We start from the raw sequence: 24,570 nt of genomic DNA, 5'->3' as shown, positions 1-24,570 counted from the left end.
TCAAACTGGTCTCTGGTCAGTTAATTGGTGGAGATTAGGGCAGATACCACAGGAAGACGAACGCCACGCCCTGCTGATTGAGGATAGCAAACTCAGGGAACAGAAGAGACAACTGAAAGCTCCAGTCAACACGTCAATGCCGGTCCAGAAAGCTCTCCACCCTGGTAAAGATGAGGCTTCCGAAAAAAGTCAGGCTTTGCAACATACGGCCAAAGGAGGGATGGGCCAGAGGGTGGAGGAGAGGTTACTCCAAGCAGCATTTAGAAAGGAAGTCAAATATTGACAAAAGCGTGAGGGCTGTTGGGCCAGGAACCGTGTTCAGCCACTGGGCAGGACAAAGTCGGGAGACCAAGACCTTCTCGCAAACTGCTTACCGTCGATTAGTCAAGAGGCACAGAAAAGAGGCCATATTTAAGTAGAAGTGAAAGTACAAAAGGGAAAGAGGCTCAAACGGACTCATTTTTGAAAGAAAGCGTTTCTTAAACAGAAGCTTTGGCAGTGTCTAGAAACACCATCTTCAGAATCATCGGCGAGGAAGCATGACCACAGCTTCCTTTCATTAAAGTCACTTGTATTTCCCGCCTCAGAATAGTGAACCCGGGTGCTGGTGATAACACTAAAAGGCAGAATTATGGCCAGTGTGTGTGCGTGTGCAAGATAATAGTAACGTGGCATATTTTTTAAAAACGAGTCCTCATCTTTTTTTTTTAATTTTTTTTTAATGTTTATTTATTTTTGAGACAGAGAGAGACAGAGCATGAATGGGGGAGGGGCAGAGAGAGAGGGAGACACAGAATCGGAAGCAGGCTCCAGGCTGTGAGCTGAGTCCTCATCTTTTAAGATACCAACTGAAATGTTTACAGATGAAGTGACCTTGGCCCTGAGATTTGCTTCAATATGATCCAAATGATGATGGTGATGCTTAGATGACACCAGGCCATAAACTGTTAATTGTTGCAGTCAGGGGACACAGGGTGTGTTGTACTTTTCTCTTTAAATACATTTGAAATGTTCTATATACAGGGGCGCCTGGGTGGCTCAGTCGGTTGAGCGTCCGACTTCGGCTCAGGTCACGATCTCACGGTCCGTGAGTTCGAGCCCCGCGTCGGGCTCTGGGCTGATGATGGCCCAGAGCCTGGAGCCTGCTTCCGATTCTGTGTCTCCCTCTCTCTCTGACCCTCCCCCGTTCATGCTCTGTCTCTCTCTGTCTCAAAAATAAATAAACGTTAAAAAAAAATTTTGAAATGTTCTATATACAAAGTTACTTAATATACGAGTTGCAGGAAAAGATGAAACTTTTAAGTGATCGTTCAATAAAATAGTGCTCTTCGGTGTAAGTTAAAAAATGAACAAAAGCGCCTTGAAAACTATTATTACATATGAATCTTTAATAATATGGAGACAGGGTGTCACGTATCCCACAACCATGCCTTCAGCAAAGAGACTTCATCTACTACATCTTTGGGGTTCTAGGCCAATTTATAATCTGCTTTTCAAATTGCCAGTTGCCCCCCTCTAGCGGATTCTGAAATCAATTTGTGGGCCCTGACCAGTTTTTAGATGAATCAATTGAAATGCAATAGAAAGGCAGATAGGAGAGCACATCACAGGAAGGGGTAAGCCCTGTGTGTGGAGCTTTTGTCTCTGTGTGTGTGTATGTGTGTGTGTGTGTGTGTTCGCGCGTGCACATACACACCCAGTGTTTGTGTTTAATCTATTCTCACTATAGTAGCCAGAGTGGTTCTGTTAAAACCCAAGTCAATGTCACTCTGCTAGGACCCTACAGGGTCAGCCTACCTCACTCAGTGCAAAAGCCGATGTCCTTAACATGGCCTACAAGGCCCACCATGATCTGCCCACCCATTTCTGCCCAGTTCTATTTACCTCATATTCACCCCAGCCCCACTGAACTTATTTCTGTTCCTGGAACACACCAGTCTGTCTTGCAGCCAGACATCTGTAATTACCCTCTATCTGGAATGTTCTTCCTCCAGATATCTGCATGCTGGCTCCCTCGCCATCAAATGTCAGCTTTTCAGTAAGGCCGTCCCTGGCCGCATAGTTTAATATCAAACCCCACCCCCACCCCTACCCCAGTATCTCCTATCTCCCTTCCTGCTTTATTTTCCCCATAGAACTTATCACCTCCTAATATACTATACAAACTAGTATTCATCTACATTATAAATACACAAAATAATGACACACATATTTCATAGATTACATATAGTTTCCTTTGCTTATTCTCTCTTTCTGTATTTAGAAACTTCATGAGGATCAGGGTTTTTTGTCTTTTTTGTCCATTGCAGTAACATCTCTAACAGTAAATACTCAATAAATACACATTAAATTATGTGTGTGTGTGTGTGCATGATATGTGTGTGTATGTGCTGACTTGTGATATAACATGTACTTCTTAGTGTGAGTTGCATTCCAAAAGGCTTGGATAATACTGCCCTGGAGCCCACTTGGAAGATCTCTGGGCTTATGCAGCAGAGTGAGGGTTGAAACGTGAGTGCAGCACAGACACCCAATGGTTGTGACGTCTTACACCCTGGGTGCCCGGGACCAATGCCGTCAACGGTAATTGCTATGTAAAGTATGTGTGTGGGGTGGGAGGCTTGTTCCCTTGGGGATACCGCCAACACACTATAAATTGACAAGAAGAGATAGGCAGAGTCAGAATATCATAAAATTTTCAAGACCCTCAAGATGATCTGGTCCAACCTAATAATTCTACAGATGAGCATCAGAACGTTACAAAATGATAATGTACTTTGCCCCAGGCCACATGAAAAGCAAATGCTGAGACAGAACTGGCACACACCTGGGTCATATGACTCCTTGTCCGATGATCTTTACGCACTTTGGCCTGCCATAAAAATGAAAAATGGGAGGGGCGCCTGGGTGGCTCAGTCAGTTGGGCGTCTGACTTGGGCTCAGGTCATGATCCCACGGCTTGTGGGTTGGCTTGTGGGTTCATGCTCCATATCGGGGTCTGTGCTGACAGCTCAGAGCCTGGAACCTGCTTCAGATTCTGTGTCTACCCCTCTCTCTGCTCCTCCCCCACTTGTGCTCGCTTGCTCTCTCTCTCTCCCCCTCTCAAAAATAAACATTAAAAAAATTTTTTTAATGAAAAATGGAAACCTGCTCTCCAAAATCCTTCCACCTGTTCTTTTTTCTTGGGAAATAACCTCAGATTCTTTCTCCAACTAGGTGCCAATCATCTATTCCACTCAAGACTTGACAGTTTGCAGGGCTCTCTGTTTTAAAAACAAAGAGCTGCTAATGATCACCATTTCTCATAAATCAAAGCTTTAAAAATTCCTTGCCATAGCAACCAGGAGTGGTTGAATTATCTACTATTATTCCCTGAATTTCTAATAAAACAATTTCAACTTACGCCAGGCCCAGGGAAGTTAAAGTCAGTCTCAAGAATCAAAACCTTCAATCCTTACGGTCCAACTTTTCGTCAGAGCTAAAGAATCTATCCAGAATCAACTCTGTATTTTTCCATAACCATAACACAAAGTGTTTCAATCTGTAAGGCACTAACAAGTAAAGGCAAAGCATCAGTAAAAGCTGTTTGGTCACTTTAATTTGGAAGGGAAGCAGAAACATCTTGGTCCCAAAGTGAATATTAGTACAGACTAAATAAGATCACCAACTGTTTGGTTCTCAACTAGACTATAATGAATCCTTTGAATGGGAAAGGCCAGTTTTCTTAGAACTCTCAGTATTTCTGTGATGGCCTTAAAGATTCCAAGGGCTGAGGACATTGGTGACGTTGCTGTGCCCGACACTCTAGATTCCTCTGTCCTCCTTCACAGAACCCCGTTCTGTTCAGGTGTCCTCACCCCTTTAGGAGAGGCTGGCCCCACCCCCATTCCAGGAAGGAGCTTATGACTGGACACTATGCAACATGGAAATCCTAGTCTCCTTGCCAGTGACTGCCTTGCAGATGAGCATGTGACAAGCCTGTGACCCAGGAGACAAGGGGAAGTCTGCTGGGGGGAAGGGGAACTTCTGAAAAAGGTTCTCTCACTTTTCACACAGCCAGCAGCAGGAGACTACAGATATCCCCTGCCGTTCAAAAGTTTGCATGATGCCATTACACTTTTACAAAAGACCTACATTAACCTACATTTCCACTAACCAAAAGAAATCCAAAAAGGTTTTGTGCAGTTTGCAAAAAAAAAAAAAAAAAAAAAAAAAACCAAAAGCAAAGAGAGCATTCATTCAGCATTAGTTTTGTAGTGACCAGTTACAAAGGCAGAGCAGACCCCCAGCAGCGAGAGTGGTCCCACCGAGTTCCTTCCCCAAAACTACACCCAGCGTCCCAGCATCTGACCACATAGCTTTGAACCGTGTCTGCGAGCATCTGTGTTTTACGGTGATTTATTTTGGACAACCACTAGCAAGATGTGTCCTAAGGTATCAGAGAAATCAAAAAGAGGTTATTCTGGGGGTCTGGGAATGCTCACAAATTTTTCCATATAAATGAATGGTAAATGCCTCTTTGCTTTGCCTCATTTTGCTTACAACAGCTTTCATAGGGACTCTAGTTCCAGAAAGTGGGGGAAACCTGTACTCCTTTACTCTTTTTTTTAATATTTATTTATTTTGAGGGAGGAGGAGGGGCAGAGAGAGAGGGAGAGAGAGAATCTCAAGCAGGCCCCATGCTCTCACCACGGAGCCCAACGCAGGTCTTGGACCCACAGACCATGATGAGGACAAAGGTCCTCCGCCAAGAGACTGCAGAGAAGCTGACAGCCACAGTGGTTTGGTTCCCCTATCTCTCACCTCCTTCAGGGTTTTCTGTATTTGCAGCAGAAACATCCTAACCCAGACAAAAATTACACCCTGACATGTTCTAAAGAGGAAGTGAGGAGGTGTGAATGTGTTAGGCATTTTGGTGTCAGCACCAGAAAAGCTCCATAAACAGCAGCTTTTGTTAAGGAAACTTTGGCCTGTGACATTAGAGAGCACAGTGGTCCCTGCCTTATCTATGGAGCGGGGGTGGGGTGCGGTGGGGTGGGGAGGGCGTCTTCTGAGACCCTCAGGGGGTGCCTAAATCCACAGATAGTACTGAACCCTATATATATATTAGTTTTGTCTGTATACACACGCACTTACGATAAAGTTCAGTTTGTAAGCTGGGCACGGTACGAGATTCAAAACAGTAACTAATAATGACACAGAAAACTGTTAACAGTATGCTGTAATAAAAGTTATGTAAATACGATCTCCGTCTCAAAATACTGCATCGCGCGCACCCTTTCTCCTGGGATCATGTGAGCCGAGGACATACATGCCCACGTGACGAGACCTGGTGAATGACCTGGGCTCTGTGAGCAGCTCGAGTTAGGCTGCTATTGACCTGCCGATTCATCAGAAAAAGGAGCGTTTGCTACCGGAGCCTGTTTGACCACAGGGAAGTGAAACCGCAGAAAGCAAAACCACGGAGAAAGCAGGACCGCTGTAGGAGGATCAAGGTGTCAGATCCGTCCCTGGAGTGAAATGTGAGAGCAGGTGCAGAGGCCAACACCTGGCACAAAACCTTGCCTACGCGTGTTGCTGTAGGGAACCCAAGGCAACCGGATGTCCCCGAGGGAGGACGCAGAACAGCAAATCCACTGTAGTGCATATGCCCACTTCCTCCTCCGGCTGCCAGAAAAACACTCTGAATGAGACCCGAAGAGGATGTTTTAGTACTTGCTTTGCCATTAAACTCCCATGAATAGGTGCCCATCTCTGTTGTCCCATGAGGAGTAAGAAGGATAAGCCATGAACAGTTTGAAGTGGCGCCAGCCTTGCTATAAACTCCCGAGGGCCATTGAAGATTGCAGCCTGCCCGTGAAAGTGGCTGCCCCGGGGACTCTGGTCCCCAAAGATGCTCCAAAAGCTCCCCACCAGAGCCCGATCTTCCTCCAACCAGCAGAAAGTATACCTTATCCCACGAGTCACTGACCTTGAGGGGAGAGGAAAGGGACCTTTGCAACAATCTGGCACTCAAAAGCAGCAGGTATTTCTAAAATTCATATGGATTAGATTTATTATCGTGAACTATATGTGGTTCTGAAAAACGTCCTATTTGAAGTGTTCCTATCGTGGATCAAATCTGATCAAATGCATGCTTCTTTGCTTGTTCAGGGTTAAAGCAAACACTACTAACATCTGAGACAACTGTACCCGTGTAATATTCTAGTCTTTCTAACAAAGTATTTACAGTACAATGCTGTGATCTGACATGATCAAAGCGTGCCCGTTCTTTGATTATTAACAACAAAAGAGCCCACAGATGATACACACGCATCCATCCAGCGGGGGCATCTGGAGGCAGCCGCAGAAGCATCGCAGTACTAGTCAACTCAGCAGTACCAAGGTTACACGGTAGGAATCTTGGTTCCCAGATGACTCATGTTCCGCTTTGAGGGTGTAAGAGTTGTGCCCGGGGCTTGAAAAGCTGCACAAAAATCTAATTAACTAGTCATGAGAAATGCACTAATTGCTTTGTCCAGCATCAGCAGAGGAGACCTGCTGTTGGCCCTCATTCCTCAGCCAGAGGGAGAGGATACCGCAGCCTTTGGGGGGCACTGGGGAAGGAGGCATTGTGGGGTGCAGGCCGAGCTGACCCCAGGAACCAACAACCACAGAGAACACCTTCTAAGGAGGTCGGGGGCTGTCAGAAAAAGACAACTCTGGAAATAAAAATGGGAAGAGGATATGAACACACCCCCACGTGTTGCGATCAGTGAATACAGAATGAATGTCTCCTATGTGATTATGAGTATCCATCCAGGAAGGACTTGATCTGTAGGACTTGATCCCACCCCACCCCACCCCCACCACCACCCCCCCGCCCCCGTCCGCTAATGTTACAAACTTTTCACCTTCTCACCCCTACTCTGCCCTTTTTTTTTTTTTTGCTTCTTCTAAGTAACAGTCTTATTGAGTATAATTCACATACCCTGCAATTCACCTGTTTAAAAGTATACTGTTTGGTGACTTTGAGTCTATTAACAGACATGTGCAGCCCTTACCACAGACAATTTCATCATCCCCCAAAGAAACCCCAGGCCCATTAGCAATCACTCCAATTTCCCCCCAGGCCTCCCCGCCTTAGGAAATTATTTATCTACTTTCTGTCTCTATGATTTGTCTGTTCTGGACATTTCATACAGGTGGAATCATACAATATGTGGGCTTTTGTAACTGGCTTCTTTCACATACTGTTTTCAAGGTTTGCTACTGCTGTGGCATATGCACTATATCACTTCCTAAAATCTTTTCTGTAGTTCTCCCCATTGAGCTCTAGCTTTGCTGCTTATATTCTTTGAGGGGTTCACAATTTACTCCTGAAAAGTAGTTGTGAACTACACATCAGGTTTAAGGAGCAGTCTCGGTTCAGAAAAGTCCATGTGATTTTGTTGGAAGTCTTCTATTGCACCTAAGTGCAAATATTCCACATTACAAGTTTTTACAAGAAACCCTAACTTTCTAAAAGTCATTAAAGGCATGTGGCTAATGTGAACCAGTGATGGGGTCCTTACAGAGCTGATTTACATACAAAAGATAAAGGAGGGGCTACTGCAGCATTCCTATGATGGAGTGCTTGGGATATAGACATATTCATTTACTCAACAATTATTGAGTGCCTCCTGCATGCAAGACACTGTTCCAGGTACTGAAGATTGGCAGTGACCAGAACAGACAGAAACATCTGTCTGTGAAGCATGGGTTTTTGGTGATGTGACAAAATTATCTGAAGAAAGAAGGGAAACCAAGGTAACAGTAAACAGGAAATTCATAGTGGTTACTTTTGGAGGAAGGGAGTGAAAGAAGATGGTGGGGGGGAGGCAGGGGGAGGGAAGGGAGAAAACAGAAGAGTTTCCAGGAAGATGCCAGGGTAGGTGATGTTCCCAGACTGAGTGACTGACTCTCTCTTACGAGAGTTCTCTTGCTGTGCTTTATAACTTACATGTCTGTTGCAGGGATGTATTTGCATAGATTGAATATTACACCAAATTTAATTTCAAAAAGAGACACTCCTCTGGATCAGAAAGTATAAACAGTGGTGTCTCTTTAGGTGAGAGATTTGTCTGGGCTAATTTAAAATGTTTATGGGAAAGTGGGATGCCTAGTGGAATCCTGCGCTGAATGGAGAGATTCTAAACTGATAGGCTTACACTTCAAGGCTTTGAAAGGCTGGTGAAGAGCAAGGTGATATATTTAGAGGAGATTTTTCAAGTTACAGTAGACAATTATGAACTCTGAGTGATCATTGATCACCCAGAAAAGGAACCAACAGAGCATCTCTATAAGAATGGAACTTCATGAGACCAGAGGTTTTTATGGGTTGTTCCCAAGTTTTCAATGTTCACATTTCTTTCACAGACACTATCCCATTTGATTTTCACAAGTATTATTAGCCCATTTTGGGGAAGAGAAAATTCACAGGGGTCCAGATTTAACACAGCCAGTTGGTGCTGGTGTTTGGGCCAGCTCCCCAGCTTTCCAATGCTTGTCACACAACACCATCCTTTTTTTTTTTAATGTTTAGTTTTTGAGAGAGAGACAGAGTGTGAGTGGGGGAGGGGCAGAGAGAGAGGGAGACATAGAATCCGAAGCAGGCTCCAGGCTCTGAGCTGTCAGCACAGAGCCCAAAGCAGGGCTCAAACCCACAAACTGCGAGATCATGACCTGAGACAAAGTCGGACACTTAACCGCCTGAGCCACCCAGGTGCCCCCATACACAACACCATTCTTGAAGTCCAGGGTTCAAATGAACCCACACTTATTTAGAAAACCCGAGGTTGGATGTCAGAAATAAGTTTCAGAGAGTTACATTTAAAGCAATAAAAAGAAATAGCAGTCCACTGTAGGGGTGGAAAATGGGTGGAACTCGTTACTACAAGGAGGGACCACAAGCTGAAACTACATATGCTCTCAGAAACAGGTCTATATGAATTCCAGAGTGACAGATTTACACTCAGCTATTTGTGAGAAGTAAGATGTCTGCAGGGCATCTCTCCCTTGAAAAGCTGCTGAGCATCTTTACAGAAGACCCTTAGAGCTATTACTGGGGTTAGAATGCGGAACCAAATAAGTACTATGGCAATTATTATATTCTTACGACAAATTGCATTGTCTAATTCCAAATCACGTCTTCCGATTGTGATTGCCTAGGATTTGCTGTGGTTATGTTCCTAATCTTAATCTGATATTATTGCAAGAAAGTTTACAAAGTCCCTGTCAATTGCTTTTTTTTCGCTGAGGAAGAATTCATATTTGGAAAAAAAGAAAAAAGCATGTGGGTTAGTTTGGCTGTTTAAAACAAGCATAGGGCATTCATGTGGATAAAGTTCAAGCCTTAGGCATATTAACGTCACATAAAAGAAAAAACTTCTGTGCCCTGATCACTGACAGTACCTCAACCTTGGACCTTGATCACCAGGGCGATAACAGAGAGGACACCTGGCTTAAACTAACCAGGTCCCCAGACAGAAAGTAATAACTCACAGGGCACTTCCTGTGGGAGACAGGATAATGCTCTCTTTGCATATGAAAGTCAGCAAAATAGTGTTATTTACCCACTAAACATGGCTTAATGGTTTCACTGTCTGCAGGGACAAACACTATAAAACAAATGGCTAATTTTTCTATAATAAAGTGAATTTGAATGAGCAACTTAAATCAACATTAGGCAGCCGAATTATGTGTATTAATATCTACACATCATTAGCATAATCCCAAGTGAATATTTTCATTACTAAAAGTAACGCTAGGCTTGACTTTGCCTTTCCCTTGATATTAACTTATATAATATATATTTGCGTGGAAATAACTTTTTGAAACCTAATCCACTTCTGCTTTCCATATATACATATACCCACAAACACACACGCACAGACATATATACATGCCTACAGACATATATCACACACGGACGTGTTTCATACACATATACATATGCATGGCAAGGAGCCCCTGGAGAACATGATCACAGGAGGATTTTCTACACACGTTGGGAGAAAAATGTGTCCCTTGTTCTCTCGGCTTCTCTTCCCAACTTCCTAGCACTGCAAGCTTTCTTCGGAAAGAGGGAGGCACAGAACTCTAACAAGTAAATATGCGAAGTCTAGAGCTATAGTCCAGCATAGAACAAGGCACAGAATCTGTATCAGTAAGAATCTGATGGTGTTCCACCCTGTTCCTCTCTGTATTATTTCATTTCAAAATCTCTGTACAGACCCAGACAAGGAAGGACATATCTCAAGGCCTGGCACTAAAACAGAACAGGGACCTGAGAATGGGGGCTGACCGGGGCCTCAGGGAAGGGAGGGTACCTCTCTGGCTTAGAGAGTGCACAGGGCTCCAACTATGGGAGCCATGGAGTAGTGAATCAGCAGGTTTTGTGTAGTGGATTCTCACTGGAGCCATCCAGGCCAGAGGCGATCCAAGTATGACGTGAGCTGTGCATCCAGTTTTAAATAGTCTAGAGCCACATCAAACATGTGTAAATGAACAGGTGAAAGCGATCTTCAAAATATCTTTTTTTTTTAAACTTAAGATCCACAAAATGTTATCATTTCAATGTATACGCCATACAGCAAGGTTGTTCGTGAGACACTTCTTGTCCTGTTTGGTTTCTACTAAGTCTTCAAACTCTGGTGGGTATTTTGCCCTTGCAGCGCAGCTCCAGTCACGCTAGCCACATTTCGAGACCTAAACAGCCCGTGGGGCTACCGTATAAGGCAGTGCATGGCTCAGCCTCGAGACTGTGATAGGTCAGTGTGGCAGCCGCACGTTCGAGTATTTGCTACAGAAGATTTACCAGTAAAGCCCTACTCCCTTCTGCCTGGTTCCTTGTTGTCTCAAACGCTGATCGCCTGAGTGTATTTCTTAGAAGCAAAATTACTTAAGAAAAATTACTTTATATTGTTAGTATGCAAATATGTGAAATGAATAAAGAATGCCAGGTTTTGTTTCCTCGAAGAACACAGTTTCAGCCAGTCCCAAGGGTGCAGAGGATAAGATGAAATCCAGGTATCAGGTCTCTGATGAGAAAAGAATTGCAGGCAGTGATCAAGTGATTCTGTGATTCACACTGCCCTAAATTTATGATCTGAGTTATGGCAATAAGGATTAAGCCATACATGCCATAGTCCTCTGGCTATTATGTTTAAACCCAATGGCCTTGAACTATTTCTTGACGGTTGTTTGACCCTTTAAAGACACCATCTACCTTTCCATTTCCTTGATGCACTTGAAGACGGCAACAGAAGTTCAAGGAGGAGGACAGCTTCCTTTTCTTAGCAACTGCCATGTTCTTGCATCTTCTTGGCACACGTTTTCTTCCAATTAAATGTGCCGAAAATTCCAAAAGCTAACTTTATTTTCTAAAAGCCAGTCCATTTGCTTTGCCCCATATGTGGGCCTTCTGCAGAAGTAAAATACTTCTAGGCAAATGGTTTGCTGATGGCCAACTTGGTAGAAAATCTCCTTTAAATAGCATGACTTGGATATGCCCCTAGCAACCTCAGTCCACACATTCACAATTTTCCTATTTTCCTTATGATGTTTTGGAAGATTTACAATTATAAGATCCAATCTACTTCTGATCATGGGCATTTTTTTTTTTCCTCGTTGAGGGTGAAATTATAACTCACTATAGGATTTTTTTTTTTTTTTTTTTTTTTTAAGAAATGGAGTTGTCATTAGGGAAACTGCAGACCATTTTTTAAAAAGCTTGCAAGACTAGGGGCACCTGGGTGGCGCAGTCGGTTAAGTGTCCGACTTCAGCCAGGTCACGATCTCGCGGTCCGTGAGTTCGAGCCCCGCGTCGGGCTCTGGGCTGATAGCTCAGAGCCTGGAGCCTGTTTCAGATTCTGTGTCTCCCTCTCTCTCTGCCCCTCCCCCATTCATGCTCTGTCTCTCTCTGTCCCAAAAATAAATAAACGTTGAAAAAAAAAAATTTAAAAAAAAAAAAAAAAAGCTTGCAAGACTAGAAGAGTTTATAAATATTTTAACTACTCTTCCCAACATCATCCTCTGGCTGTCATTCCATTGTTCCCCCTCAAAGTTATGAAAAAATTACTTTAAAAGAAAAGCTAATTTGCAAAGTTAGTGAAATATAACCTAAGTAGCACACAGAGCAAATACAGGAATGGGAGACCATTTCCTATCCTTAGCTTGTTAATTTTACATCAGTAATATCCCTGTCTTAGAACCACCTTCTTTCCAGGGCTGCCCAATAGAATCTTCCACAGAACGATGGGAACGTTGTATTTCTGCGTGGTCTAATATGGTAGCCACTAACCACATGTGCTACTGAGCACCTGAAATGTGGCTCATGCAACTGAGGAACTGAATTTACATCAATTTAAATTTAAACAGCTACATGTGGCTAGTGGTTACCATATTGGACAGCACAGCTATATATAGTCAGGGCAGACGCTAGGTCGCTTAAGTCTGTGCCTCTACTGGCACAACTGCCTTGAGACTTAAGCCTCATTTAAAATACAAAGCACTTGGGGTGCCTGGGTGGCTCAGTCGGTTGAGCGGCCGACTTAGGCTCAGGTCACCATCTCGAGGTCCGTGAGTTCAAGCCCTGCGTCGGGCTCTGTGCGTCGGGCTCTGTGCGTCGGGCTCTGTGCGTCGGGCTCTGTGCTGACAGCTCGGAGCCTGGAGCCTGTTTTGGATTCTGTGTCTCCCTCTCTCTGACCCTTCCCCGTTCATGCTCTGTCTCAAAAATAAATAAACGTTAAAAAAATTTTTTTTAATAAATAAAAAATAAAATAAAATACAAAGCACTTTATAACTTGTTTTGAAAATATTAAATAATTAAACAGAACAGCCTCAATGAAGCCAACCCCCAGCCCCCCCTAAAAAAAAACCAGTGGTAAGAAATTCTCTTAGGATAATGCTACGCTTTAGGATCAGTCAGCAAGTGGGGATGGAGAATGAATGTTCTGGGAATGTGGGTCCTAGAGGTCAGTTCCAGTTCTAGCTCCACTATCAACCTGCTGAGCAGCCCTGGGCAGTTCCCGGAGCTCCTCAGACCCCGATTCTCTTTGGTAATTCTGGAATCTGCTCAACAACCTGCAGGCTCCCTCCTCCCTTGAAACCAACAATGCAGCGTGAGGTTAAACCAGTTCGGGAGGGGGTTAAAAAAAAAAAAAAATGAAACAAAAAAACAAAAGAAAACATTCTCAGGTAGGAAATGTTCCACATGGTCTACCTGAACGCCTTCTGTAATTTCAGTTCCCTTACTTTTTCGCTTGCAAGAAATACGAATTCTTCCCCTTGAAGATGCAGAATCTGGGAGGTTCATGAGGTGACCACAAGACTTGAAAAGCTCACACAAAATGGAATGTTTTTAAAGCTCCAGTGAAGAAATCAACTGGATGCAAAGCAGTACTATTCTTAGTACTTAGTACTTAATTACTCAGTAGTACTATTCTTCCCCTACCCCCGCTCTGTCGTTTTTCTTTCATTTGGAAAATTTTCAAACCTTAGAAAGGTTGCAAGAATAGTACACTGAACACCTATATCCCCTTCACTCTGGGAGACCATTCTTAAGTACAGATATCCTTAAGTCCAATCCCCTAGGTACCTTGGTAACACCTCCCAGTCCCTAACACCAGTGAGAATAAGCTTTGGTCAGGCTGGATGTGGGTCTGGGTAACTACCGAGGACAACAGAATGAAGCACAACTGTGTTACTGTATGTTCTCTGTTAACAATGAGCATGCATTTCAGCCTTAAACCTTAGTATCAGACACTTTTAAACACACAGAGACAAAAACCAACAGCGTACGTTTCAAGAGGAAAAAAAACAGGATCTTTGAAATTAAGTACACTTGGCTCTATCATGGCAACCTTGAACCCCAGCCCTGTGCCCTGTCTGAACGTAACCTCTTTGTTTGCAAAAAGGGGATACTCTGTCTACCTCAGAGAACACTCTGAGGATTGCATGTAAACAGAGTGACACAGGGCAACCATTCAGAATTGTTGCTTTTATAATTTACTAAGCACTTCCCCCAAACAGTACTTCAGGAATGACAATCCTGTGGGATAAATTCATCAGAGAGCACTCTTTCTGGTTTAAAGATCAGAGAACTAAAGCCCCAAGATATTAAGGGTGGGAGAAAAGGAAGGAGGGGCGTTGACATCTACTGAGTAAGTATGATAGTCCCATCTGTGGGAGACAATGCTTCCCTCACCCTATTAATGCTCACGTCTATTCCTTGAAACAGGCTGCCACGGCTGTAGTTTGCAGAGAGGTATTTAAGGCTCAGAGAAGCTAATTTCACCAAAGGTCACATAGCTAGCTAGTTGTAGGGCTTGGTTAACTACCTGGTTTAAGTGACTACATTAAGGGTTTAGGAACTTTGGTTAAGGGCTCAAGGGTCCTGGTTAATGGTTTAAGGGTGTTGGTTAAGGGCTTAAAGCCTCTGACCAACGGTTTAAGAGCCTTGGTTAAGGGTTTAGGTATCCTGGCCAAGGGTTTAAATGGCTTGGTTAAAGGTCTCAGTGTCCAGGGGCACCTCGGTGGCTCAGTTAAGCGTCTGACTCTTGATTTCGGCTCAGACCATGATCTCATGGCTCATGAGTTCCAGCCCCACATCGGGCTCTGGGCTGACAGTGTGGAGCCTGCTTGGGATTCTCTCTCTCCCTCTGTGTCTCTGACCTTCTGCTGATGGCTCACTTGCATTCTCTCTCTCTCTCTCAAAACAAATAAACTTTTTATAAAAAAAAAAGTTTCAGTGTCCAGATCTTCTGAGTTTAAGGCTCTTCCAGCAACATCTAATGAAGATGCATTTCAGAATGTGAAAATTCTTGCCAGCTCAAGGAAGCAGACTGTTTATCCAGATCTAGGGGATTCCGCCAGGCAAGCAGCATCTAGCCTCTCCTCCTGAAAAACTGTTCTCTCCAGCAGGCCCACCAAGGCAAGGAGTGATTGTACAATGTGTAGACAATGTCTCAACTCCAAAAATCTCATCGATGTAACCTCTGACCTGAAGGGATTACATTTTAAATAAGGCTATTCACCGAACACCTTTATTAGACAATGTCCACGGGAACGCAGACATTGGATGATTTAAAATAACACTTTATCGGGCTGAGGTTGGGTGACTTTGACAGGCCAAACTATTGAAGCAAGGCAAGACTGTAATTAGACCATACTGTAAAGACCATATTCGAAGATCAGCCCCCACAAAGGTGTTCGATTAATAACAAATGAGGGGAAAAGCAGGCTGTTCGCCCAAGCAGCTGGTGAATGACCCTCCGTGGGTACAGAGCTGAAAAGTTTTATCACGACTTGGCAATGAACACAGGCCAGGTCTTCAAGCTCAGATCCCAGCAAACAGACACATGGGTCCTGTGTCAGAGCAGACTGCCTATGGGGCCAGCACATTCCTAACTGGATTTTCCTCTAGCCATGAAGACTTTAAATACACCTCTGCTTTTGCCAGTAATTTTGAGACACAGGAATGTGTACTCTTACACCAATCGGCCTGCACCAGACAGACAGACAGACATCCGTCTTGACTGCCCAACCAGAATCCACGTGAGAAACAGAATACCAGCTTCCAACCTCACGGAGCAAATGGAAGAAGAAGCAGGAAGGTACTGGGAGGATTTGGAAACCATTAACAGTAGAGCTGACCAAAGGCAGGATTTATGGAAAAAAAAAAAACCTCTGAATAGAAAACTGACCAACACAACACCAGGTAAGAAAAGGAAAGAGAGCAAGGAAGGAAGGAAGGAAGCCATTCATTGTGAAAATTAAGTGACGTACTTCAGGAGCCATGAAATGTGACAACATGCATAAAACATACACGATTGGTGGGTGATAGATGGGTGTTATTAATCAATCATACGTCTATCCCTGGGTCCCTTCCTCTTTCCCCAATTCTAACGATCTTGGCAAGAATCTTGATCTTCTGGCAAAAAACTCTTTTCCACAACTCACCCATGTGACACTACTCATGTACAGATTGTCCAAACCTAACGTCCGGTTATTTTGACCATTGTGCAAAAGCAGGAGACCCCGCAGAGCAGCAGACGGCCCTCAGCGGGACTGACACCCGGGCCAAGCCCCGGGGCGCAGCTCAGAGAACACACTGTCCACTTAAATCCCTCACGGGCTGGCCTCAGAAAATACCTGGGGTTTGCATCTCCCAAAAGTTGAACGAATGGCAGGGTCTTTCAAAACACTTCGTCGGGTTTGTGGGAATAGGGGGGATCTGGTGTTTTAGTAAAAGCACACCTATCCGTGGGCCCTTGTCAAACCCAGCAAACATGCGGTCACGCTTAAGAAAGTCTTTCCTTTCAGATTCTCTATCACTGGGTTTGTCCGGATCACCACAAAGGGACAGTGAAAAATCTGACAAGTTAAAATGAGGTGTGGGAAGGTCGCCAGAAAAATAGCAAAGAACAATACTCCCCATGGAAGCGAATGATTTCTTTCAGGACATTAGTTTTAGCTTTGTGATTTTTTATTTGCAATTTTTTTTTTTGGGGGGGGGGGAGGGGATTTAAAATAACAAAAATCAGCAAATCTTCCTGACCCGCTAGGTAATGTTGAAATTAAATTACCAGCAGATCTCACGAAAGCAATGGTGAGGAAATTTCTTTTGCACAAAATAGGATATTTCTGAATCATTCAGGGATCCAAAAGAGGGCTTGTTTCAACAAAGATACCCTGTTTTGTAGCAGTGGATCCATGGAGTTTGTAATCACACGGACATGTCTTAGCAGCATTATTACAGTTCAGCTTTACCTTCCGCATCTGGGGATATGAAAGATTTGTATATGTCACTGGTTCTGACCCTCCAATAATGAGTAATGAAAATTCCTATTTATCATTTCTAGGATCAAGCCAGTGTGACAGCAGAAAATAACATTATTTATTTGGCCCGCATTACTATTGTACAAAATCTGGAGGAATAAATCCTTCAATCCATTCAGGAATGCTCTTTTCCCAATTAAGGTTTCAATGATGCTGCACATAAATACTGACTTTTACCTTTTCCCATCTGCATTTTAATTTCAGAAGTCTGGGTTGATTTCATTTCTATAATACAGTGTGTTTATGTTCTCAAAATCTTAACAACTTCATATCCCAGGGGTCCCTTTAATATTTAATTTTGACCTTGTTCAGTTACTGGAAAACATCTCAGAGCTTCTTTATTTATTACTTTATGTCAGTTTTTTTTTTTTAACTCTGTGAAATTACCATTTGGCAATCAAATCACTAAAAATGCAAAAAGTTCTTATTTCAATTATAAAAGCAAATATAACCCGTGATTATTAAGAAAACTGTTTTGCAAATTAACCATTGTTTATTTCAGAATATAATCAAGTACCACAGGCTAGAGTAAAAGCATAGGGATAGTGGCTTTTTTTTTCCCATTTAAAATAATAAAGGTAATCAAACCATCCTGCCAATCTAGGTGATTGTGAAATTTAATTACTAGCAGTTATCATTAAAACAAAGGCAAAGCAATTTCTTCTACACATAATTGAATATTCCAGAAGAAAATTTCTGAACAGTTCTTGGAAAATGTGTTTAAAAATTAATTTTAACCTGATTATTTCATTTGTTGTGTCTCAGCTGATAACGGAGAATAAATGGCACACTCGGGTGTTGTGGTTCAACACCAGCAAGTGAGAACGTATTCTCAGGAAAATCAGATAACTTTGAACTTACTACTGAGTAAGTTATTAGCTCTTTACTCCCTGTGCAAACACAACCAAGCCTAAATCTTCCGCATCTATCCCTCCAAGAGAGGTTTAACCCCTATTATTCGAGTTCACCTCTCCATATGCTATTCACTACAAAATCGACAGTTCCTTTTTTACTGCTCAGTTGCCCAAACGCGTCCTAAGGCTTCCAGAGCTGTTCCATCAAACCCACTGCTACTTGAACAGAAAGAAAACCCCCTACATCAGCAGCAAGATTAAGTGCCATAGCACCTCCATGCAGGATGCTGCTTATGGATCTTAAGCGGAACTGTCGGGAGAAGAGACACCACCTCGAAAATGGATCACTAGCCCTAAGAAAGGAAGCTAAAAATTAGGCCATGGACTTCCCCATCTCCGGGACTTTGTCTAAGCTCTTCCCTCTTCCTGAAATGCCTTTCCCCCTCCGTGCCCTCTGGAAAAATCCCACACACCCTTTGAGCCTCAACTCAGAGGTCACCCCCACTGACCCCTGCAGACTGAAGGAATCACTCTCTTCCTTGTACTCTCCTCCACATAATTCATTTTCTCCAACTGGAATACAGATTACTATGTATTGTCCATCTCTGTCTCTGGATGGTGAGGGAAAGGACCTTGATTCATTTTTCTATTCCAAACACTTGGGACAGTACCCGAAACCTAAGATACACTTAATAAATGCTTATTTAATGGGCCTCAACCCTCAAGATCAAATTTAACATGCAATGTAAGAGGCAAGTTTTACGTATGTTGGACTTACTTCTGCCCCTAAAGTCTGAGCCATGAAGTGCCTTCTATTTCATGCCTCAAATGTATTCACCCCAAACATTTACTAAGTACCACACCCTGTGCTCAACGCCATACACACATTATCTCATTTAATCCACACAGCATTCCTATATGTAGGTCCCGTTATTAGCATTAGCCTTATTTACAGACGAGGAAATTGAGGCTTGGAGAGGTTGAGTAACTCACCTCAAATTACCCAGCTGGGCAGTGGTGTAGCCAGAACTCAAGAACAATAATCCCAGAACTTCAGCACTAGAGGGAATCCTAAAATGGCCTTCCTCACTTAGTCTCCTCGCGGCTGAGGCTTATAATGTACTTCCTGGCACCTAGTAGGCCCTCTGCGAAAATTAATACAGGGATAGAGTGCCCTATTTTCTCAGACTCTGGCCTTTGCCTGGGAGAACACAGCTGCCACCATAAACAGGTTCTATTCTTTAACGCCCCACACCTCTCACAGGTGTGAATTGCTTGCACCATCTGAATTATTCATGAGCCACACGATGGTAAGTGTGCTTAAAAAGAGAACTCCGGCTTCTGGTATTTCTCAAGACAAAGTGTCTAACTGGTGTATTAAGCCATTGAAGCTCATGGGCCTGGTGGATCCACATCAAAGAATATATCCACGCTCACTTTTTGCATTTCGGTGTCCACCTAATTTCCCAGTTCTCACTGGGATTTAAAAAAAAGTGATAACCAAAGCAGGAAGGAGAACCATCAGAGGCATCTCCATCCAATCTGCAAGGCGATTACCACCACCTAGAGCTGCTCCTGTGTGACTTCAAACCCACGTGTCCTTCTGAAGGCTGAGTTCAGTTTCTTCATCAGGTTTCTTCAGCTACATCAACAGCTGAATTTCCAGGTGCCACACATCTGTAACTTACGCCGTCAGTAAATCGTGCGATAATACTGCCTCCTTGTCTCTTCTTCTTTCCCCTTGCCTCCTCTCTCCCCCACCCGTTCCTTTCCTAGTGGATGGGTTTCTGAGAGGAATAACCATATGCTTGCTAATCGTAAGCCAACATCACTGTATTTTAAATTCAATGTTAGTCAACCAAAATGAATTGAAAAGCAGCAGCAGTGGTTTGGGGGTACTAAAAATACGCCATAGCATTTGCTGAGTTCTCAGAATTAAAACCACAGGCGGTCAACTTGTTGCTGCTCTTAATAAGATATGACTGTTCTGCCCCATTGGCTGCTACTACCAGAAACTTGAACTATATCATATGCCTAACAACACTGTGCTTTTCATTAGTTGGCAGTGATGAAGAAAGGAAGTGCCATTTCCCGGGAACTAAACCTGCCAAAAAAGATAACAGATGGCTTTCAAGGGATCACCTTGTGCCACATCACGATCGCACCGTAGTCAAACTCACCTTGCATTTATGGTTAAATTAGTTACACACCCATAGATATGGCTGATTTATGACCGGCTTGCTGTTCAATGGCCCCACCAAGGTGTTGCTTCCTCTGAGTTTAATTTTTAAGTAATGTAACAAAAGACACACAATAGGAATTAATACGATATTAACATACTGAATATTTTCCTTAGCATTTCCAGACCTTCTGGACCCCTCAATACTGCACACTACACTGAAGGTCTTATCAGCTATGCCTTTGGGGTTTGTCATTAAAGTTTTCAATGACCAGAGAGGTAGAAGAATGCTACCTAATGCATCATTCTGATTAGAAATCTGTCATACACAGAAACCAGAGGATCTGTTTCTGTTGATTCTTATTCCTTCAGACTCATTAGCAGTTGTTGTTTTTTTTTTTTTTTTTTCTCTTCAATTAGACCTGCTGATCAACCATAAAAAAAGCTGAAAGGAGCCCTCCCTTTACTCAGCCACACCTGAAAACAAAATGTATGCCTGGAAAGTGAAATTACAGAGAGTATTATAAGAAAATGTTCAAGAGGCCACACAGGAAAATCACACGCACACACACACGCACACACACACACTTGTAAACCGGCAAATTGGCAGAGGTTGGGCTCGACCTGCCTTCCTCTAACTCGCTTCAATCAGGACCAGAAAGACAGAATCCCTTCATTACTTCTATCTCAAACCATGCTCCAAGCTTGTGTCTCCACGGAGCTAATTTCTGAAACAAACAAAGAAAATCAAGTCTGCGAGGAGCGAGGGTTTTCTCTCTCTCAGCCTGGGGTTTGGGCAACCAGCCTGGCGGGCGCCGCGCCGCGGGCGAGCCGGGGCGCCCAGCGTCACCCAAACCTCCCGCGCCCCGCTAGCCCAGATTCCAGCTGCGCCAGAAAGTGCGAGCCTGCCCTGCTCGTCTCGCTTCTCGCCTGCTGCTCCCCAAGTCCCCAGAAGGCTCCCGTTCGCACACTAAGGGCGCCACCGCTCTCCCACCTCTGCGCTGTCAGATGTCAGGCGCAGAGGTGCTGTGGGCGCCCGCGGTGCCGGCAAACGAAACAAGTGCCACACCGGACGCCTGCCCTCACTCCGAGAGAGGGGGCAGGACGGCCACAGGTAGGCTCTACCCCTCCCAGGGCGGGGGGCGAGAGACCCAGCGCGGCAGCCGCGTCCGACGGGCTGAAACTCACCCGAGGACACCGAGGAGCCGGACAGGCTGGAGTTGCTGGACGCTGCCATCTCCGCGCGCCCCGCGCGTCGCTGCTGGCTCAGCCCCGGTGCGGACGCCGCCGCCGCTGCCCTCGCCCGGCCGCTCGCAGCCTTCGCGGCCCCCAGCCCATGGCAAAGTCCTGGGGACGCGCAGAAAGCACCAGCCTCCGGACTCTGCCTGCACTTCCTGCTCCACCAGATGACGCGCTGCTGCCGCCGCTATTTATTTGTGGTTTCCGTCCCTCTCGGCGCGCTTTGCACGCTCTTCTCTGGGTGTCGGTGTGTAGATAGGAGCGGAGGGAGATCCGAGGGGCGGCCCGAGCGGACTAATCGCGCCTCCAGCGGAGCCCCAGCCGCGGTCCGCGCACGCTCGCGCGCGGCTGGGACCACCGCGCCCCGGCGGCCGGGGGGCGCCCTGCCAGCTCCTGCGCCCTCCCCTGGGCTCCCGCCTCCCCGGCGGCCCTTCGAGCAGCCCGGGCAAAGGCGGCAGGAGCCAGACAGACAGAGCGACCTCCCCCTTCTCCCTCCGCCCCAACTCCGCTCGCGCGCACACAAAGGAAGGAGAGGAGACGCGGGAGCTCCGGGGCTGGTTCAGCTGCCGCGGGCTTGACAGCTCTTGCGACTGGGGCTGGAGGAGGAGGCTGAGGACTGCAGGGCGGGGGGCAGGGGGTGGGGCGCGGGACCCCAAGGTGCTGGGGAGGCCACCGGGGGGCGCGGGGCGAGCGCGGCTGCGATGCGCCGCGCTGGCTCCGCGGTTTGGAGGCAACCGGGAGTGGGGAGAAGGTGGTGGGGCTCGCTGTCCGTGGCCAGGCTAGGGAGCGGCGAAGACAGCCGGGGCGGGGGATACGGAGGGCGAGGGCGAGGTCACTAAGGACACGGATGCTAGGTAAAAAGGGGCCTGGGATGCCAGAGCGGCTGTGGAGCGCTCCTTCCACCCCGCTCCAAATTGTCCTTTGTTACTCCGGAGCTGATGATGGTCCCTGCCCTGCAAGAAGGTGTGTTTCCTAGAACACCCTCAAAACACCTAGGAAGCCCAAGCCAGGTGCACTTGAGTACCCCAGCCACGGACAGTGACTAACGGGTCCGTTGGGCTTTTGAGGTTGCCCTTCAAAGAGATAGAGAGGTTCCAAATATGTCATCAGGCCCACACAAAGCCGGGTGTCAAGAGAGAGAGGTTCTCTGACTTCGTCTGGTGAAGGATCCTCACAAAAGACTTGGAAGCAGGTCTGCCTGTGCCCTTTCAGGATAAGGAATTGCTTAGGTGTGGGAGAGAAAGAGATGTGAGCCCAAGGTGTGTACCTTCCCCCTGTATTTAAGCCTAAATTAATTTCACCAGGGGGAAATATCATACAGATTTTTTTTTTTTAAGTCTGTTTCACGCTCCCAGCGGGGTAATCGGTTCTTTCAATCCTGAAGCAACAGAAAACTGTGAAATTTGAGCAGAAATTGTTAGATCAAAGGAAAAAGCAAACACTAAAGGAATGAAAAGTACTCTCATTATGTAGCAAAGTGGAAAGTGTTCGCATTGGGGTAGTTCAATTTTTAAAAACATGGTTAAAAGGACATAGTCAATTTAAAAATTATCAGGAGTGACACAGGAACAGCAGACAGTCCTAGGGGGTCCACATCAACCGCGCACCCCATGTACGGTGAATGATAAATGTTGAATAATCATAATATGCACTCATGTCACATTTTCTAGTTGATTTAAACTTTTTTTTTTTTCATTCCCTTCAGGATGCCATCCCAGTATGTCTTCCCAATAAGACTTTTTTTTTTTTTTAATGCAGTTTTCTGAGCCCTCCTCAGCCACATGGAGTCTTCCTGACCCTCATCTACATGGAATTTAGAACATCCCTGCCTGTTCTAAGGAGACCCAAGCAGCCTAACCGAGAGTCCTTCAGGGGTATATGGTCCATCACAACCTTAACCTCTCCATCAGAATCGACTTCCTGTTTTCCCAAAGTTCTTCTGATCAAAGGCACCTCTAGTTGTTTAACTAGTAATCAGTGGATCCCTCCAGATCTTTAGATGGCGGGTGGACTGACCTGGCTGTGTCACCTAGTAGGGTTGACACTCTGTCAGTTTGAAGAAGGAAGACAGCACATGATTTCATACTATGGCTCCACCATTTATTAGTTACGTGACCTGGAGTAAATTACCTGCACTCACTGAGTCTCAGTTCCTCCACCGGCAGCCCGAATCCTGATAATATAGGGTGTTCTGAGGATTCAATGACATGATAGGTGTAAAGCCACAGTGTACCTGGCATACAGTTTGCGCCCTGTAAGTGACTTTAAATTGTGCATTTGAAAGGTCAGATCTATGATCTGAACAACTTCTGCTTTCTCCATTGCGTCTGGAGATAACTGATCAGCCGTGACGTGCTCTGTCAGGGAAATGTCTAATAGCCCAAGGTTTGTGTCTTGCTTGTCCCAAATTGAGCAATACACAACAGGCGTCATCATTCATCTCTGAAGTCTCACAAAAGGATGTTAAGTTCTATTTCGGTAGTTGGATGATAACATTTACCTTCACAGAACTTTGCAGTCCTTAGTTAGGGAAAGTAAAGCATGGCCCTGTGAAATACATTACTTCTATTATCTCAAATTGACAGATGAAAGGGGGAAAAGGGAACTTGCTGGGAAGGCACCAGGCCAAGGCCACCCTGTGCTGTACACAAGCAGAATAAAACTGAGACTAACTTTTTTCCACGGGGTGCAGAGGCCAGAAGAAGGAGGCAAGGCCCACAAACGTGTTTACTGAATAAAAACAGGATGACTGGGGAAACCTAGCTTGTTGGTCTGAGACAGACCGTGACTCCAAGGCCTATTATTTTGAAGAACAAATGGAAAGCTCCAGGTTCAGAATGAAAATCCGAAAGTTGATCAATAATTTAGATTGTTAAAGCCACAACAAATGGAGAAAAACTCAGCAGGCATGATTGCTCACTATCACTTTTCTTAGATTCAGAGGGCCTAAAGGCTGGCTGTTCCTTGCAAAAAAAAAAAAAAAAATGTTTACAATATCAGTAAGTTAGGAGGAGGTGGCTGAAATAAGATGCTAACCCCTCCTCATGAAGTAGGCTCAGGAACCTATTGTGGACCTTCCAAAGCGTTTCTCCAAATGAAGCAATAAGGATATTAGTACACACATTTTATTCATTCATTCATTCATTCATTCGTGGGCATTCATTCTAGCTAATGCCAATTTGTCAGTGGAAAAGGGAATATTGGTGCTGCAAAAATCTTAGGTCTGTTTGAAAAGCAGGATTTTTTAAAGATATGTCTACCTTCTTTCTTCAGCTATTAAAAGACTCATGGAACGAAATAAATTTTGTTTATAATTTGGTCTATCGAGGATTAACAATGACCGTTTTGTTAGCATGAAAGCTAATTTAGCATTGAAAGCCTTCCCATCTTCCCTCTCCAAACGTATGTCCTGTTCTTCCCTTCATACATGCAACCCCT

General features: G+C 44.8%; 1 protein-coding gene across 2 annotated transcripts in view; it reads right to left on the bottom strand.

Annotated features, from left to right (window-relative positions):
- The window catches only part of CHN2 (chimerin 2), a 300,337-nt gene extending 278,651 nt beyond the window's left edge, over positions 1–21,686 (bottom strand). The window contains exon 1 of one of the 2 annotated variants that reach the window (XM_045495183.1): positions 21,082–21,686. In XM_045495183.1, the coding sequence (XP_045351139.1) occupies positions 21,082–21,130 (49 nt within the window). In that variant the 5' untranslated portion in view covers positions 21,131–21,686. The remainder of the gene's footprint in view (positions 1–21,081) is intronic. The other variant, XM_045495182.1, reaches the window with a different exon arrangement.
- Positions 21,687–24,570: the final 2,884 nt, after the last annotated feature.

This window comes from Leopardus geoffroyi, chromosome A2, assembly GCF_018350155.1.
Source record: "Leopardus geoffroyi isolate Oge1 chromosome A2, O.geoffroyi_Oge1_pat1.0, whole genome shotgun sequence".
NCBI lineage: Eukaryota > Metazoa > Chordata > Mammalia > Carnivora > Felidae > Leopardus > Leopardus geoffroyi.
This window is presented reverse-complemented; position numbering and strand designations above follow the sequence as displayed.